At 47.6% G+C, this 19,411-nt stretch overlaps 1 protein-coding gene across 2 annotated transcripts in view; it reads right to left on the reverse strand.

The window, feature by feature from the left end:
- Nucleotides 1–19,411, reverse strand: part of LOC115099320 (kinesin-like protein KIF27) — a 67,728-nt gene continuing 48,317 nt past the window's right edge. For both annotated transcript variants that reach the window (XM_029616911.1, XM_029616902.1), the window contains exon 4: nucleotides 1–1,089. In XM_029616911.1, coding sequence (XP_029472771.1) covers nucleotides 11–1,089 — 1,079 coding nt within the window. In that variant the 3' untranslated portion in view covers nucleotides 1–10. The remainder of the gene's footprint in view (nucleotides 1,090–19,411) is intronic.

The raw sequence follows: 19,411 nt of genomic DNA on the forward strand, positions 1-19,411 counted from the left end.
TTAACATTTACTATGTTTTCGCTGGCTCAATAAAAAATGTAAAACATCCAACGTATCCTACTTTTGCCAATACAGTAACAAACATTCGAACCAACAGGACATACACAAATACCTGACATTTCTTTAGTTCTCTCTTCAGTTGCAGTATTGTAATATGATATGGCTCTTCTCTGCCATTTCCTATCCCACTGTCAATCCCAGGTGTAGGTGGCATTTCCATTCTTAGTCCCTCTGCCATACTGAGCCAGTCTTGCAACCTGAGCTGTTGGCTTCGTCTCATTTTAACCATGTCTTTCAAGTCAATCAGGAATGTAAAGGCTTCTTCAACACAGTTCCGGTAGTTGAAGCACTCCAACTGGAGCTGGGCAAGTTGTTCTTCAAGCGAACGGATTCTGGCTTTCTCCAAACTCCAATCTTGTGACACCTGGCTTGCTTGAGCCATCACACTAGCCCGCTGGTTCTGCAAAGCTTCACGTAATGCCTTGATCTCAAGTTCCATTTCATCCATCCGGTCCCAGTCAGGGTTGTAGTTCACAATCGGCTTGTTTTTAATATTTCTGGCTCGGTTAGCATATTTGAGAGTGTTTAAAGACTCATCAAAATCAGAGGAAGATGGGCTAATGCAAGCAATCATGACAGTTTTGGCATTTCCTCCTAAAGAGTCTTTGAGAATACGAGTAATCTTAGCATCTCTATATGGGATGTGAGCACTTTTTCGTTTTGGGTCACCAAGAGCACTGATCACATTTCCCAAAGCCAGCAAGCCACTGTTGATCTGTATGGACTCTTTGAATCGTTCTCCAGTGTTTCCAGTTTTGGTCACTCTTTCTGACCCTGCCAAGTCCACAAAGTGAAATTTAGATGAGATCATCTGAACTGATCCCAACAACCCATCTACAACAGTTTCTGAATTCTTCTGGGGTTCCTTTGGTCGCTGTTGGTAAATACTGATGGTGAAAATGGCATGAGATCGACTGGAGTGCTCATTCATCTGTGTAGTGCCTGTGTGGCGTGCTGCATTCCCAGTTTCCAAGAGGCTCATCAACTCATCTGCACTCTCCACTTGACACTCCTTAGCACCGACAATCACTTGGAATGAAACACAAAATAAATAAATAAATAAAAAGAAGATTTTAGCACTTTCATTTACACTACAAATTTTGCAGTTTTGAAGTCTTCAATGCTATATTATGCCTACTTGCAATGAAATGGATATCTAGGAAACAGTGGGTTACTCACAATTTCTAAATCCAGCAAGTTTATAAAAACAAAGTGTACTCATCTCTTGGTGCCTAGCAAGAAAAATATTTGCATCACCAATTACCATGTAATTTGGCATAATGTGGCAATATTTATTTGTAAAAGCCCAGGACGAGGATAAAACGAATACTTCATATTAGTCAAAGATGTATTAGTGTGACTGTGTAGGGAAGAGTATTGGAGTAGGTAGGTACCACACATGATTTAGCAGGGAATGAATTAAAAACCTGCCAGACTTGAGTTGTAAGTACAACTTGTGCTTGTGCCAGGAGATCCACTTGTCCCCAATTAGGAGTACTGATTGAGGAAGATTAAATTATGGTTTCTTATACATCAAGGGTCTTAATCATCTAACATTAACAATAGATGCAATAAGATGATATGATGTGAACAAACACATGGAACTAGGTGCATACCATCAAACCTAATGTGTTTCATGGCAACAGAAATGTCTCAAAGGAATTTAAAAAAAAAATACTGATAACACTGGGGAATTTCAACAGGTTTCAGCTAGAGTCCCCCTACCTCCTGTGCCAAAATAAGTGCTGGTTACTACTCCGACCCCTTCACTTACTCCATTTGTGGGGGTCCCCTGCAGTGAAAGGGGCAGGAGGGATGATTACATGCCTCCTGCCCATGGGTTGTCCCTTTGAAATGGCATCAATCAACCTTGAAATGATGCTGATCAGCCCTGAGACTGACGTCATGGTGACATAAAAATGGCACTGGACTCAGGGATGGCTGGTGCCATTTTGTTGTATAGCTATACAACAAAATGGTGCTGGCCAGCCATCAGACTGGCACCATTTATAAGATTCACTATAGTGCTGGTTTAGGGGCTGACCAGCGCCTTTTGAAAAGGGACGATGCTGGGGCAGGGAAAAAGTAGGCATTCCTCTTGCCTCTTTTACTGCAAAAGATCCCTATGGACAGGGCAAGTAGGGGCTGGGTTGGTTCTCGGCTCTCAGTACCTTTTAGGGAGAGGGAGGGGGGTCAAAGGAGCCCGGGACTTCAGGAAAACCTATTTTTGTGTAGGGTGGGGGGAGGGCAAGGTTGAAGCCTTGGGCTACCTTTTTTTTTTTTTTTTTTTTAGGAGGGCAGCCCCAGGGACCCCCAGGGAAGCCTATGGGAGGCCCCAGAGGCCCTCTTTGGTCACTGGCAGGTTGGCTCTCCAGTGGGCTAGGCTTATTTCCCTCTTTGGCCACTGGTGAGTGAGCTCCATCAGCAGCCCAGAGCTCCTTCCCTCTAGGCAGTCAGTGGCTCGGTGGGTGAGCATGCACACAGTCCAGGACAGACAGACAACATTCTGAACCTGTACCACAAGCATATTATTAGACAGATAATATAGATAATTATTAATTTCTAGTGGAGGAAAAACAAACACCAATGCCATCACTTATGTATGTAACAGCTTGTTTCATAGCAATAGCAGAACAATTCAGTTTCAAAACATGTTGCATTCTTGAATCAGTCTAGAGTATGTACACAGACAAATATCTTGAAACTGAAGCTGTCTAATAAGAACAAGCATGAAATGTTCAAATTTAAAAAAACCCCACAACAACACATTTTTCTCTAGAATATATTAAAGCAAAACCAAAAATGCAGGTGGGGGGAGAAATAACAATTATAGTCTTCCTTATTTATTTATTTATTTATAAAAATGTCTAGGCTGCCTAGGCTAGAATGTTCATGGCAAGATTTTGTATTTTTATTTTTTTCAAGGATTAGCATGGTTCTACTTTCTGCTTTACTTCAGAATTTATTTCTGGCTCTTTCTTTCTTTCTTCATATAAAAGTTAATCTTTCTTTCTTCATATAAAAGTTAATGATTTTATTAATTTCAAAAACAATAATAAAACTGTGGCACTAAATCCCAGCCTCCCCACAACTCAAACTGTTTTAGTGCATGAATTACAATGTCATCATTCATACAAAACACAAAATATTAGAATCAAAAATATTAAACAAATAAATTCTGCCAGCAGCACAGTACCTGTACTCTAGCTTTTTTAATATTTATAATACAATACCCTCAGCTTTAATGCTTCCTGGCAACTTACTTACTTAAGACTCCACTACAGGTTTTCATCTGAAGGGTAAAGCTCATAGGGATAATATAAATATAAGCATATTTAGTAAAAAGCATTTTGGTTTTGCTTTCATAAAAATACTTAGAGGCATATAACCATTTTTTTGTTTTTATTAAACCTTTGAGTACCAGCAGTTCATTTTACAAAATAATATTTATCCACTAGCAATTAGAACTAGTTAGCAGAGTTGCTTATCTGTAACAGGATGCTTATTGGATGCAGCCCGGCTCAGAACTTTGATCTCAAAGACTCTAGAACTTTCAAACACAACTACAGCTGCACATGCTCAGTAGGTTATTGCCCTGCCCCTTAGGCAGAGTCCCTCAGTCCATGACATAGCTAATACATGGAGAAACCAACTCCCAAGGGAGGTGGGTGCGTTTCGTGAGAATTGACATCCTGTTGTCCTCAGAGATCACCTATTACAGGTAAGCAACTCTGCTTTCTCCAAGGACAAGCAAGATGACAGTCCTCATATATGGGCAATTCTTGCACAAGACAAAGCTAGGAATCCCACAGTGCTGAAAGCACCACCTTTCTCCCATTTGCTTGTAAGGCAACCGACCCAAAAACAGGTCTCGGTGGTAAAAGAGTTGGGTTCTACTAAAAGAAAACCATAGAAAAGACTGAGACACAAATCCCCAATGCGTAGCAGAGGCGCCTAAGGCAAGGGAGTGATGCGAATGTCAGCAAGAAACATACTTTGCATCGTGGAAAATATTACAAACAGGTTTCAGATCAGCAAACTCTGACAATGACAGAAGGATACTGGAAAAGGCCTAGAGAAACAACCAAGAGAAGAATTCTTGGATGAAGACCGCATAGTTTTCTTTGGTGTCACAAGACCATCTTCAGATGGTGCAAAACACGGCAGCCAGAATATTGACAAACACAAGGAAAAGAGAACACATATCTCCCATCCTCAAAGACCTACACTGGCTGCCAATTCACTACAGAATCATACATAAGTCCATTACCACTATCTACAAAGCCATCCATCACCATGCTCCACTCAACCTACAAATCCCATTCAGAAAATATACCTCCACCAGACCCATCAGAGAGGCTTATAAAGAATCTCTACAAGTACCACACACCAAAACTGCTCAACATATAACCTTTAGAGACCGGGCCTTCTCTACAGCAGGACCACCACTATGGAACTCCATCCCACCGGATCTTCGACAGGAACCATGCCTGCTAACTTTCAGAAAAAGGCTTAAGACGTGGTTGTTTAAGCAAGCCTTTCCAGACCACAACTGATCCCTAATTCACCGACAACCACAGTCAGACAGTCTTAGAACATTGTAAACAAGTGCTCTTCTGTTAAATTCCTCTCGCCTTTTTCTCCTTCTCCCAATTTTAAACATCCCTGTTTTATTGTAACTTCAGAGCTTTTCCTCACTTGTTACAGTTCTTTGTTAATTTCATTTTACACCCCTTGTTAAATATAAACCAGCATGATGTGAACTTTATCGCGAATGCCGGTATATAAAAACACTAAATAAATAAAATAAAACCGAAAAACCAACTGAGGAGAGAGCCCTCCAGAAACAAACTGCAGTTCACTGGTATCTGAAGAACATTTGCAGAAGTGTGCCCCATGTTTAACTGATGCACAATGGGCAGAAAAACCCAAGCAACGCTTGGAAGAAGAATCAGTCTGTAGCGGACCCTACCTACCAAAGTACCAGACATAGCTGACCACGAAGGTTAGCATCAAGAGAGTCAGGGAATGAAAGGCAATCCCTGAAAATGGGATCACTAGCCCAAACCCCCCAGAATGGAGTTAAGCTAGGCTTGAAGCTCATCCACATTGCACCCTGTCAAGAGTAGGTCTATCCATCCTGTCTACAGGATAGCTCAGGTGAGCAGGAAGGCACTTTGGACAACCCAGTGAAGTATGAAAATCTAAAGGCAGTACTGGCCAGAACTTGGCAAAAAAACAAAACAAAACAGGGAAAAGGTGGTGTATAATCAATGTCCTAGCTTTTCTTCCCCTCCCCCGACATTTCAACTGGAAGTCAGAAGACGCGAAGAACACAAGGAGGCAGACTGCTGGGCTGCAAGGGTAAGAAAAAGCTGCTAGGCTGTATATCTTAACCCCAACCAAATAACTCACTGCCAATTCCTGCTGTTATGCCCGTCGGTTGCAGAAGGCTGCGACCACATGTACATACTTCCTGCACTTCCCGGGTCTGCTCGCAGCTCGGGCCAATCTCCATCACCGCGTTCCTTGGGACTCCTCGTGGCGGCCTGGATGCCACCGCCACCCACCTCGACTTCGGGCCTTCTTAGGCGCGCGCACGTGCCACCGGGCCCTCCTTTGAAGCCTCTTCGGCGGGAACCTCGGGGGCATCCCTGGTTGATGATGTCATCGGACCTGTGTATTTAAGCTCCACCTTCGCCCTCAGCGAGCGACTTGGCAACAAGTTCCGTACATCTCTTCGATTACTGCCTTCGTGTTCCTGTGACTATGCTATCGGGCTTGTGGACTTGGACCCTGTCTGGTACCACTCCTCGGCGGCCAGTGTGCGCATCGGGGTCTCGCTCTCCTAGCCTACCCCGCTCCTTCAGCTGGCTCCACGCCTCCTGGGTCCTACCCTGCAAGTCCTCCCACTCCTCGGGACTACCCCTGGAACATCTCTACAATCTGTGAATTCTACAACAGGGTTTCCCAGCTCCTTGGGGGGTGTGCCTGCACCCTATTCAAGACTGTCTGCGCCTCCCCGCTCCTTGGGGCCGCGCCTTTGTGTTACTCAAGTGACTGTCAGAGCTTCCCTGCTCCTCGGGGTAGCATTCTCCTGCTTCTCTGTGACTGTCAACTCCTCACCGCTCCTCGGGGTCGCGTCTACGTGCTATTCCGAGACTGCCTGCACTCCTCCGCTCTTCGGGGTTGTGCATACGTCACCAGCAGAGGTTTGGCTCGGGCTTCCCAGCTCAGCAGGTTGGCCTACACATTACATCACCATCCTCTACGCTGAGCAGCTCTTCCCCTCGGGGTTGCCTCTCCGGAGTACCTCCTGCACGGCCAGTCTCATGCCTCCTGCTCTGCGGCCTGTCTGGTGCCTTCCCCTCCGGGGTCCCTGCCCAGATACTGCCTCTGGCCTGTCTTCCTATTGGGGTAACCTCCTGGCTCCTCGGCACCTCTCCATAGCTTCATCCAGAGCTCCCCACTGTGTCTGACCTCGCCTCCCAATGGTGTGAACCTGTGGGGTCCCCTCCCCACAGCTGGCAACAACTCACATCTCGGGCCAAGGGCCCACATACCCACAAATCATAGCGCCAGCAGTCTGGTTCCACCCTGGTTAAGGTGGAGCCCATCCCTTCGGAAGAGACTCCCCCTTCCCCAAAGGTTTCCCCAGTTCCTAACAAAACTGAATCCCTCTTCCTTGCACCATCATCTCATCCACGCATTGAGACTCCGGAGCTCTGCCTGCCTCTGGTGACCTGCGTGTGGAACAGGGAGCATTTCAGAGAATGCTACCCTGGAGGTTCTGGATTTAAGCTTTCTACCTAAGAGCCTAAATTTGGCTTCCAGAACCTCCCTCCCACATTTTCCTATGTCGTTGGTGCCCACTTGTACCACGACAGCCGGCTTCTCCCCAGAACTGTCTAAAATCCTATCTAGGTGACGCGTGAGGTCCGCCACCTTCGCACCAGGTAGGCATGTTACCAGGCAATCCTCATGCCCACCAGCCACCCAGCTGTCTACATTCCTAATGATCGAATCACCAACTATGACGGCCGACCTAACCCTTCCCTCCTGGGCAGTAGGCCTTGGGGAGATATCGTCGGTGCGAAAGGACAATGCATCACCTGGAGAGCAGGTCCTTGCTAAAGGTTCCTTTCCTGCTGCACCTGGTTGATGCTCTCCAATCATGAGACCTTCTTCCTCCAAGGCAGCACCAGGGCTGCCAGTCTGAAGTTGGGATTTGGCTACTATGTCCCTGAAGGTCTCATCTATATACCTCTCTGTCTGCCTCAGCTCCTCACACATAGTCCTCTTCTGAGAGAGGGGAAGACTCCCGACACTACCCTCCTGGTATCCACTCCCATAGGGGTTTGACCAGTAACACAGTCTTAGATCAGTCATGTAGCTGTGGCGCACAACCTATTGTGCTCACCACGAGGAAAACACACACACACATACCCTAGAGGGCAATTGGAAGAATAGTGCCCTCTGCTTTAAAAGCGAGATGACCATTACTCATACAGTGTTATCCCATCCTGCAGATGGTGGCACATCTATGAACCCACTTGCCGTGCTTGTGGGTAGAATCCCACGCACAGCAAATATCGAGCACCACTTATTAGAGTTGGTGGCTGCGTACTCCTAAAAAGCAATCACAGAGTGTGTGAAGGCGCCCTCCTCGCCAGTGTCCCCTAGCACCCTATGGTGCAAAACTGATGAGGAAGCTGATACCTTGATGCGACGATGGCAGAACCCTGACATGGCTGTGCACAGCGCCAACAAAGAGGAGTCAGTCTATCAGCGCCTGAGGCGCTTGAAGGAGTAGATAACCTCCGCTGTACCCATCATGCATGCTTTGCTCTATCATCACGCTAACCCCTAATGGAGTCAACAGGAGCAATGTGATGGCAGCTTCCTCAGTACCAATGGGGCTCTGATTAATGTGTGGTGGTGGATGACGTTCTCCCCTTGGTATCCCCAGTACCCGATAATGCTCCAAGAGGCTAAAGACAGCCCTTGAAAAGGCATTGTGAATGCTCACCATCCTTTCTATCAATTAACAGCAGCAGGGAAGTCCATAGTAACCGACGGTGCCCTTGGTGCTCTGTGGTAGTGTCCTGCGGCATCCAACTGGGTCCACTTGTGCCCACTGTGGTAATGGCACCCATGGTGTCCATAGCACTCACCAACTATGGACCGCATCAATGACACCAAACAATGCCACATACAGGGCTTCAACAACGCTTAACCACACTGCAGGCTTGACCAGTTCGATGGTATACAGTGCCATCAACAATGCCCCAGGCACTTGCAGACATCAACAGTCGGGTGCTACCCACAGCCTTCGGTGCCCAAAGGCACTGATAACTCGCCAACACTGAAGTCTGAAATTTTTCGAGGGTCAAAGGCACTGATGGAGACCCTGGTGCCTAAAGGTGTCAATGGATGTGTGGTCCCGAGGACACCAGTAACGCCTGAAGGCAGAGGCTCTGTGGCCCCAACACATCATAGACTTACCACATCGGTGCCCAAAGGAACCGATGACTGTCAGCACTATTAACAGTTCCCTTTGGCTCACCAATACAACAGAGGGTGACAATGCTGCGAGCTCAGTGGTGTCCCTTGCCAGCACCCATGGCTGATGATAGCCTCGACAGCAACCCTAGCGCTCATCAGCACTGATGGTGCTCAAAGTCCAGCAGGGCCTCTGATGCCCCACAATCCCTGTGGCTCAAGACCCCCAAGATCATTGGCATCCATGGAGCCCGACAGCCGTAAGTTAGTGATGGGACAGCATGATGCCCCTTCTGGACACCACAAAGGGGCTTTGAGGGCACCATACCACTGCGCTCTCTGGATACCTCGAAGCTTCAGGGTGCCTCGGGTTGATGGCAACCCCTGCACTCGACAGCACCAAGGTCATCCACGGTCCAAAGCCACTGTCGCCCAAGGGGATTGCTGGCAAACAAGCTCAATGGCCTCCACGGCGGCCCTGTATCTCGATGGCATCGAGGATGGCCCTGCGGGCAGTCCCACACTTTGATGGCATCGAGGCGGCCACGCATCTCGATGCCCTTGAAGGTAGCCACAGTATCGAGGGCGGCCACACACCTAGATGACATAGAGGGCAGCCACACACCTCAATGGCATCGAGGGCATCTATGATGGCTTTGAGAATGATCATGGCACTTGATGGCAGTCCTGGTCCAAGACTTGGTCTGGACTGCGACACTAGAGGTTGGTGCCACTACTCTGCCACATCGAGGCTCATAGCACTCGATGATCTCAGGTCGATGCTGTTTCTCTGGTGCATCAAGATCCCATGGGGCTTCTATGGTGCCTGCCAATGCCTGCGGCACAGAATGCCCAGCCAGCACACTTGACAGCATGCATGGTGCTTGATGGCACCCAAGGTCGATGGCTTTACAGCGTCGACTTTGGTCACACATCTTGATATCATCGAGGGCTCCCAACACGATGATGGGTCAAGGGTGACCATGGCACTCAGTGACATCCTGGTCCTCAACCCTGTCCTGACATTGATACATCAGACCATTGGTGCACTGGCACGGGTGTATACAGGCAACCATTACTGGGCATGGCATCAAAGGTGCAACAACAGTGCTGCTTGCCCAGGCTCCTGCTCACCCTCTGTCACAAGGAGAACGCACTGCCATCACAGGCAAGCAGGAGGGGATTCTTCGTCATCCATTGCTCCTGCCCATGGAGAACAGCTCCTTAGAATGTGAGGAGGATGAGCTCTCCCCTCCGCCACACACACACACATACATCACAGGATGCATTCTTGATTCCATGGAGGGACAGCCCATTCCACTGATCTCACGAACAATCCAGAAATGTATAGAGGACAAGGCGGATTTAATCCTTCATGAAAACACTCGAACATTGGGAAAACTGCCTCCAAAAAATCAACTGCCTCCTCTCTAGCCTAAACCTGATATTAAATGCATCCAAGACCGAACTTCTGCTCATCTCACCAGAAAATAGTAACACCACCTCAACTCCACCAGCCAACCCACATACCACCCAAGTGAGAGACTTAGGAGTTATAATCGACAACCGGCTGAATTTGAAATCATTTATCAACCAAACAACTAAGGACTGTTTTCCATAAACTCCAGGTGCTGAAAAGGATAAAACCTCTCTTCCACTCTCAAGATTTCAGAACGATTCTACAAGCAATTATTTTCTCAAAGACAGATTACTGTAATTCTATCTTACTAGGCCTCCCTTCATCTTACACCAAACCGCTTCAGATGGTCCAAAACGCGGCAGCAAGAATTCTGACAAACACTAGGAGAAGAGAACACATATCACTTATCCTAAAAAACCTACTCTGGCTCCCAATTCACTTCAGAATCATCTACAAGTCCATCACCATTATATATAAAGCCATCCATTACCATGCTCCACTAGACCTACAATTCCCGCTCAGACAACATACCTCCTCAAGACCCACTAGAGAAGCATATAGAGGATCACTCCAGGTACCTCATACCAAAACCACTCAGCATCTAACTTTGAGAAACCGGGCCTTCTCAACAGCTGGACCTTCAATATGGAATTCCATTCTGCCTGATCTCCGACAGGAGCCTTGCCTTCCAACCTTCAGAAAAAGACTTAAGACTTGGCTGTTTAAACAAGCATTTCTGGACTCCAACTAAATCTCACCTCATCAACATCTATAGTACAGCCATTGCAGTTCATTGTAAATAATTCTTCTGTCAAATGTTAATTTTCTACTGTCTTTCTCTCGCCTCCCAGTTTTGATCATCCTTGTTCATTGTAACTGCATTCTTTCCTCGCACAGGTTCCTGTTTTAAGTTCTTTGTTTTCACCCCCCTGTTTATCTGTAAACCAGCATGATGTGATTGTATCATGAATGCCGGTATATAAAAACCCTAAATAAATAAAAATAAATAAAATCCTCATCGCGCCTACCTGGCCGAGACAACCTTGGTATGCTTATCTTCTTCATCTTTCGATCAGTCCACTGATGTCTCTAATCAACGACCCCTTTCTCCTTACTCAGGACAGAGGGAATCTGATTCACCCCATGCAGTCGTCTCTTCACTTGACAGCATGGAGGTTGAATGGCAAGTATTGAACGTACTAGATTTCCCTCCTATTATCACGGACGTTTTGATTGCAGCCAGGAAACCTTCCACCAGAAAGAATTACGCTTTCAAGTGGAAAAGATATTCTAATTGGTAAAACCACCGAAGGATTGACCCTTTTTCTTGTCCTCCAAAAGCACTACCATCCTATCTGCATGGCTTATCCCTCTCAGGTCTAGCAGTAATATCCATCCGGGTTCACCTCAGTGCTATAGCAGCTTACCACTCCACAAATAATGGCTGCTCCATTTCTTCTCATCCTCTAATTTCAAAATTCATGAAAGGCTTATATCACACTTGCACCTGCCTATTCAAAAACCTATAGTTCCATGGGATGTCAATCTAGTCCTAGATTGAATCTAGTCCTAGAAGCACTGATGAAACCTCCATTTGAACCCATTTGAACCTGGAAGGTTCTTTTCTTGGTAGCCATCATTTCAGCGAGAAGAATAAGTGAACTACAAGCACTAGTAGTCAACTTCCCTTATCTACAATTTCACCATGATAAAGTCTTACTACGGACTCACCCTACCTTTCTACCAAAGGTGGTCTCAGCCTTTCATTTGAACGAAACAATCTCCTTACCAGTCTTTTAATCTAAACCACATTCTGTTGACCGTCAAAGAGCTCTTCATACACTGGACTGTAAGAGAGCTTTGGCCTATTACAAAAACAGGTCTCAACCAATAGGGCGTTTCTCTCAATTATTTGTATCTTTTAACCCAAACAAAACGGGACAACCAGTCTCTAAAGAACTTTATCAAACTGGCTCACTGCTTGCATCCAATTCTGTTACTTCCAGAAGTCGGTTCTTCTAACAACAATTTCACCACCAATTTTAGGGCTCATCAAATCAGAGCCACTGCCACTTCAATAGCACATATCCAGGGCGTGCCTATCCAAGACATCTGCAAGGCGGCGACCTGGTCTTCCATTCACACTTTTACTTCACACTATTGCCTTAATCAGCAATCCGCAGTGGATTCATCGTTAGGATCGGCAATTCTTCATACTGTTAAAAACTTGTAATGGCTGTCCACAATCCATAGGTTATTTAAAAAAAAAATAAATTTTTTTCAAGAACCTTCTTATGCAACCTATGAGCTTGGGACTCCCATGTTGCACGGCTAAATGCCCTGCTTATCGACGAAAAAAAGCAAGTTTGCTTACCGTAAACAGTGTTTTCCATAGATAGCAGGGAATTTAGCCATGCAATCCCTCCCACCTCCCTGGACAGCCATTTCATTTCAACACCTGCACTCACTGAGGAGACGGCTCGAGGAGCGCGGGAATGCCGGTGCATGTGCACTTCAAAGCTCTTCGAGCTAAGAGAGTAAGCTCCGCCTCGTGACATCACGGATGACATCACCCACGCTGCATGGCTAAATTCCCTGCTATCTATGGAAAACACTGTTTATGGTAAGCAAACTTGCTTTTACATGAGTGACCAAAGCTACAAAGTGTGGTTGCACTATGGGTGTATACAATGCCTTTGAAAGGAACAAAAAAACAGAACTGTGACTAACATTCTATTTGCTGTTTTGACCACTAAGGTGAGGTATCATCATATTTTCCACAAGGACTCCAAAATCCTTTCCTTGAGTGGTAAACTCCTAATAGCACTGTGTGCACATAATTAGGATTATTTCCTCTGTGTACATCACTTTGCACTTGCCCACATTAAACTGCATTAAAATGTCCAGTTCTCCAGTTTTGCAAGGTCCTCTTACAATTCCTCACAGTCTGCTTGTGTTTTAGCTACTTTGAATAAGCGATGGGGCTGGATGGAATACATCTGAGGGTACTAAGGGAACTTAGAGATTTCCTGGCAACAACACTGGCTGACCTTTTCAATGCTTCTTTAGAATTAGGAATAGTTCCAGAGACTGATATGGTTCCTATTCAAAATTATGGAAGTAAGGAGGAGACTGGAAACTACAGGCCAGTTAATCTGATCTCTGTGGTGAGAAAATTAATAGAATCACTGCTAAAACAGAGGATGCTGCAGTTTTTGGAATCCAATGGATTGCAAGATCCAAGGCAACATGGTTTCACCAGAGGTAAATCTTGTCAGACAAATCTGATCGGGTTACTAGACAGCTAAATCAAGGGAGAGTGCTAGATGTAGTGCACTTTTGATTTCAGTAAGGCCTCTGACACAGTTCTGCATAGGAGAATTATAAATAAATTGACCGCCCTTGGTATGCGACCTACAGCGACTGACTGGGTTAGAAACTGGAAGAGTGGGAGGTGACAAAGGGTAGTGGTAAATAGGATTTTCTCTGAGGAAGGGGACGTTATTAGCAGTGTGCCTGAGGGATTGGTCCTTTGCAACATTTTCGTGAGCAACATAACGAAATGATTATCAGGAAAAGTTTGTCTTTTTGCTGATGATACCAAAATCTGTAACAGGGTGGACAGCCAGGAATGTGTGGAAAACATGAGGAGGGATCTAGCGAAACACGAGGAACGATTTAAGGTCTGGCAACTAAGATTTAATGCTAAAAAATCCAGATTAATAGTTATATAGTAACATACTAGTGATGGCAGAAAAGGACCAAATGGTTCATCCACTCTGCCCAGCAAGCTTAAGGTAGTAAAAAGCAACAGACAAGTCAAGGACAGAGTAAAGACCTTTGGCTTTAGCCATAAACAGGTCACTGGATCACAATCTAAACTTGTACCCTAGGCAATAGAGGGTAAAATGATTTGCCCAAGGTCACAAGGAGTAGCACTGGGATTTGATCTCTAGTTTCTATGTTTACAGCCCACTGCTCTAACCACTAGGCTACACCTCCACTCAGTATTAAATATTTCTTTTTAAAGCTACTTGTTTGAGTTAAGTTTGGATTCAACCCCATGTCCTCTTGAAACATATTACACAGTACTAGACATGTGCACCACTGAAGTGCTTAGGATGCAAAAACCCAACCAATGGAGAGGGGCAGTATTGGAGGTGAAATTCTTCTAAGTACGAAGTAAGAGTGGGATTTCCGGGGTGATTGTATCTGATGATCTTAAGGTTGCCAAACAGGTGAATAAAGCAATGGCAAAAGCCAGAAAGATGCTTGGCTGCATAGGGTCAGCAGAAAAAGGGATGTGATATTAACCCTGTATAGGTCCCTGGTGAGACCTCATTTGGAATACTGTGTACAATTCTGGAGACCGCACCTTCAAAAGGATATAAACCAGTTGGAACTGGTCCAGAGGGTGGCTATTAAAATGATCAGTGGTCTTTACTGTAAAGCATTATGGAGATATATTTAAAGATCTAAACATGTACACCCCAGAGGAAGGACGAGATAGGGGAAATATGATAGAGACATTTAAATATCTCAAAGGTTTCCATGCACAGCAGGTGAGCCTCTTTCATCAGAAAGGGGCTCTAGAATGAGGTGTCAAGGAATGAGGATGAAAGGAGGTTGATTCTGCAGTAATCTTAGGAAATATTTCTTTATAGAGAGGGTGGTAAATGATGTAAATGCAGTAGAAGTGGTAGAGACAAAAACAATATCTGAATTCAAGAAAGAATGGGATAAATACAATCTCTAAAGAATTATAATACTAAATATTAGGGCAGATGGGCAGACTAGATGGGCCATTCAGTCTTTTTCTGGCGGCCTAAGCGGACCTAGTGTCCGCGAAGGCCTTGTAATATGGGCCCAGGCCCGCTCGACGAGCGGGTCTCGGTCAGAGGCGGAGGGGGGGGGGGGGGGAAGGAGGGGCAGTATGCGCGGGAAGGTAGAGCAGGCTTACAGTATAGGTAGTGGAGGGGGGGGGGAGAGTAGCGTGGCGCCGCGGGAGCATCGTGGCGGTTCGGGATTGGTGGACGGGCAACGGGGAACTGAGGAAGAGATCTGATTGGGGGTAGGAATTTGAATTAATTTAAGCGGGGTTAGAGATCGCGAGGCAGTCGGTATTGCACGGCGGCGAGGCAAGTTAGAAAAATTTGCTTGTGAATTCGCTTGCGAATTGTTCTAACTTGTTTGGTTATTCGAGTACCGGAGGCTTCCGGGTGCGGTTCCTGAGCGTTCGTTTTGTCATAGCTGAGTCGCATGGGACGGCGGAGGTGGAGCAAGGCGAGGAGATGGCGACAGCGCTGGACTCGGAGGAGGCAGCGTGGGTGCCGGGGGACAGCGCGCCGGTGGTAGAGTCGGAGGGGGAAGCTGATGGTGTGTGGGTGAGTGGAGCGGTCGGTAGGGACCGGGGCAGGTGTGGCATGGCTGAGGAGGAGGGTGCTGGCAGAGTCCTTTTTAACGTTCCTCGTGGGCTTGCTGAAACGACGTGTCAGGGGATGGCTGGGGAACTGGTGCGGACAGGCAGGGGGCGGTCTGTACGGATCCTTAGGCCTCGGGGGCAGGGGCGGAGTGAATCAACGAGACGCCTACCAGGGCAGGAAAGGGAGGTGGGGCAGATTGCGGAGGAAGGCTGGGGGGTGGCGCAGAGGGTTGCTGTTGCAGGTGTGGATGATAGACGGGCTGTGGAGTTTGTTGGCATTGGGGGTGCTGTACAGAGGAACGTGGTCCGGAGGGGAAGTTCGGGGTGCAGGGTTCCTTATCGAGGTACAGGGGGTAGAGGTGCGTTCGTTGGGGGGACGGATGGAGGAGTTGCACGGGTATCTAGGGGGGTTGGAGTGTCTGGGGGCGGGGGCGGGGTGTCGCCGGTACGGGCCGCGGACGTGGGGGGGGTGCGGGGCTGGTTAGAGGCAGAGCGGGGCAGGAGATTTTTAGACCCCGGTGCCAGGGAGCAGTGCAGCAAGTCCAGTTACCGGTCGGTGAGTTGGCACGGGCAGGAGGAGCGAATCGCTGCAGGGACGGTCGTCAGGAGGGATCTCAGTGGGGGAGACAAAGAGAGACCGAGGGCCAGGGGTTTGTTGGGGAGTGGGATTCGGTGTCCGGTTTAGGGCCTTTTCCTTCATCTGCTGCGGTGTCTTCACAGGTCCGGCATATGGAGGATGAGGGAGATATGCCAGGTCCTTCGCGGAATGAGGCATGGCGGAATGTGGCACCTATGGCAGCTCGTTCCAGTCAGAAAGAGGGGGTCCAGGTGGCAGGCTTGATGGCGGCGGACGCTGACCCGGCAGGTGAGTGGGTAATTTTTCCACGGTTCGATCGGGGGGAGGTTCAGACGCAAAAAAGCTTGGGGTCCTTGAGCGATAGAGGTGAGCAGAGAGACGGTGGGGGGCAGGTGTTTGAGGTCCAGACAGCTAAGGATGCGGACAAGGGGAGTGGTGGAAAAGGGGAGTCTTCAAGATCCGGAAAGGCCAAAAAGAAGCGGAAAAGGGGGAGATCTAGCTCTTCCGATTCATCCTCTTCTTCATCTTCCTCTTCATCGTCCTCTAGCACATCTGAGGCAGAGCCGTCAGGGACAGGCGGAGTGGTGGGGGGTGCGACAGTATGTGGGGCCCCGGCTTTGGTGGCCCTGACGGAATTTGGGAGGAGGTGCCTAAGTCCATACGTAAGCGTATTTGGCGGAGGCAATTTATAGATATTTTTCAGCTTTTGGAGGGTAGGAGGGGGAGGCGTAAGGAGAAGAAAAAGCGAGGGAAGAGCGACCGCTTTCCAGGGGCGCAACAGAAAGTTGCACGTAATATACACAATTGGATGAGAGCATTCTTGAGGCTAGCTAGTGTAGTAGGAAAAAAGGATCCTTCACAATATGGGCCTTTGTTAGCTTATGCTGATTCCATTCTTGCAGCCAGTAAGACTTATGATGGGTGGTCATGGCTGAATTACGATGAGCGGTTCCGGGACAGGATGGAGGAGAATAAGTTTATGTCGTGGGGCACTCAAGATGTGGGGCTGTGGTTAACCCAGATGGCTTCCAAGGTTTCGGGAGGGGGGTTGGGACAGGGAGTGTTGTCAGGAACAGGCGTGGGGCGGTCCTTTCGGAGGGACGGCTCGAGTGGGGGGACGGGAAAAGGAAGTACAGGGCGTAGTGACATCTGCTGGCGATTTAATCGTTCCACCTGCAACTTCCCCGATTGTAAGTTTCATCACGCCTGCTCCAATTGTGGGGCAGCTCACCCTGCATTGCGATGCCTCAAACGGCAAGGTGAGGGTTCCTCTACAAATACGATCGCAGAAGGGGGGGGTAAAGCGGGGTTGTGACTTGGCATTGACTCCGGTTAGGATTGATGCCATGCGGCCTTGGTTACGCCGATATCCGGATAAGAGAATGGCAGATTTACTACTTCAGGGTTTTACAGGAGGTTTCCGAATCCCTTTTGTGGGGGGGGGGGGGGGGAAGTGGGGGGAGGTGATAATTGTCCTTCGGTGCGGAGATTAGGGGACGTGGTTCGGAAAAAACTGCAAGAGGAGATTGCTTTGGGCAGGATTGCGGGTCCGTTCTCCTCAGTTCCGTTAGAGAATTTGGTATTATCCCCGTTGGCAGTTATTCCTAAGCGTGAGGCAGGCAAATTCAGGCTGATTCACAATTTGTCCTTTCCCGAGGGTAAGTCAATAAACGACGGGATTCCTAAGGAGCTGTGTACGGTTCGCTACGCCTCTTTTGATTCAGCAGTTCGGGTGGTGAAGAGATGCGGTCCGCAGGCATTGCTGGCTAAAGCGGATATTGAAGCTGCTTTTCGCTTGTTACCCATACATCCGGATGATTTCCATCTACTTGGCTTCCGTTTTCAGCAGGAGTTTTATTTCGATAAGTGCTTGCCGATGGGTTGTTCCATAGCATGTGCTTATTTTGAAGCGTTCAGTTCATTTGTGCATTGGGTGGTACAGTTAAGGGCGCAGTCAGCTAATCTGGTGCATTATTTAGATGACTTCCTGTTCGTCGGCGGGGCTAATTCTGGTGAGTGTGAGGAATTGTTGGGAATTTTTCAAGAGGTGGCTGGTGAATTCGGTATTCCCCTTTCGGCTGGTAAGACGGAGGGTCCACGCACCAAATTGGTATTTCTGGGAATCGAACTAGACTCTATAGAAATGGTGTCGCGGTTGCCGGAGGATAAAGTGGAGAGACTGCGAACTTTGGTGCGGGAGGCTCTGGGCAGGCGCAAGTTGACTTTGCGGGAATTGCAATCTTTAGTGGGCAGTCTTAATTTCGCCTGTAGGGTAATCCCCATGGGGCGGGTGTTCCTGAGAAGATTGTCGCGGGCAATGGCTGGCATTAGAAAGCGGCATCATTGGGTTCGAATTACAAAATTGATGCGCGAGGATTTGCGCATTTGGGATACGTTTCTAGTCGGTTTTAATGGTGTGGAGTTCTGGCAATCTGATCCGTCGTCTAATTATGATTTGGAATTGTTCACTGACGCAGCAGGTTCCATCGGATTTGGAGCTTACTTCCAGGGATCCTGGTGTGCAGCTAAATGGCCGGACACATGGGTAGATGCGGGGGTTACTAAAAACATTACTTTCCTGGAGCTATTTCCGATTGTGGTAGCCGTACACATTTGGGGTGAGCGGTTACGAGGAAAGAGAGTCGTGTTTTGGTGTGATAATCTAGGAGTAGTAGAGGTCATCAATAAAAGGTCGGCGACATGCAGCAGGGTTTCGAAGATGCTGCGAGAGCTGATCTTGTGTTGTATGTCCTTGAATGTAACTATTTGGGCTCGACATGTGCCGGGGGTTTCAAATGGTGTGGCCGACTCTCTTTCTCGTTTCAAGTGGGAAGTATTCCGAGAGTTGGCTCCAGAGGCGGAACTATGTGGAATGCCAGTGCCATCTTCCCTTTGGAAATTTGGTGCCCAGAAGCCTGGAATATGCTGCGAGCATCATTAGCACCGTCTACATGGACAAGTTATGTGGGGGGGGCACGGAAAGTGACTGCATTTTTGTCATCTTTGGGTTGGGGGGGAGGTCCAATTTCGGATGTGGCTCTGGTACGTTTTATTGAACAAGCCAGATTACATGGTTATTCAAGGGCGACGGTGGGCAGGCAATTGGCGGGATTTTCGTTTTTTATGAGGGCGCATGGCTGGGGTTTTCCATCTGGGCGTTTTATTGTTCGTCGGTTGTTAGCGGGTTGGTTCAAAGAAGTGGGACAAAGGTTAGATAATCGTTTACTGATCACGCATGATATTTTGATACAACTGTGGGGAGCGTTGTCGTTGGTTTGTTCGTCGGATTATGAAACGCGGTTATTTCGTCTTGCTTTTGTCTTCGCGTTTTTTGGAGCGTTCAGAGTCAGTGAGTTAGTGGCCAGGGCGGCTGACAGTAAGGATTTCCCAGGCATCTTGGCGTGGAATGTATTGGTGACAAATAGATCCG

This window comes from Rhinatrema bivittatum, chromosome 1, assembly GCF_901001135.1.
Source record: "Rhinatrema bivittatum chromosome 1, aRhiBiv1.1, whole genome shotgun sequence".
Classification (NCBI taxonomy): domain Eukaryota; kingdom Metazoa; phylum Chordata; class Amphibia; order Gymnophiona; family Rhinatrematidae; genus Rhinatrema; species Rhinatrema bivittatum.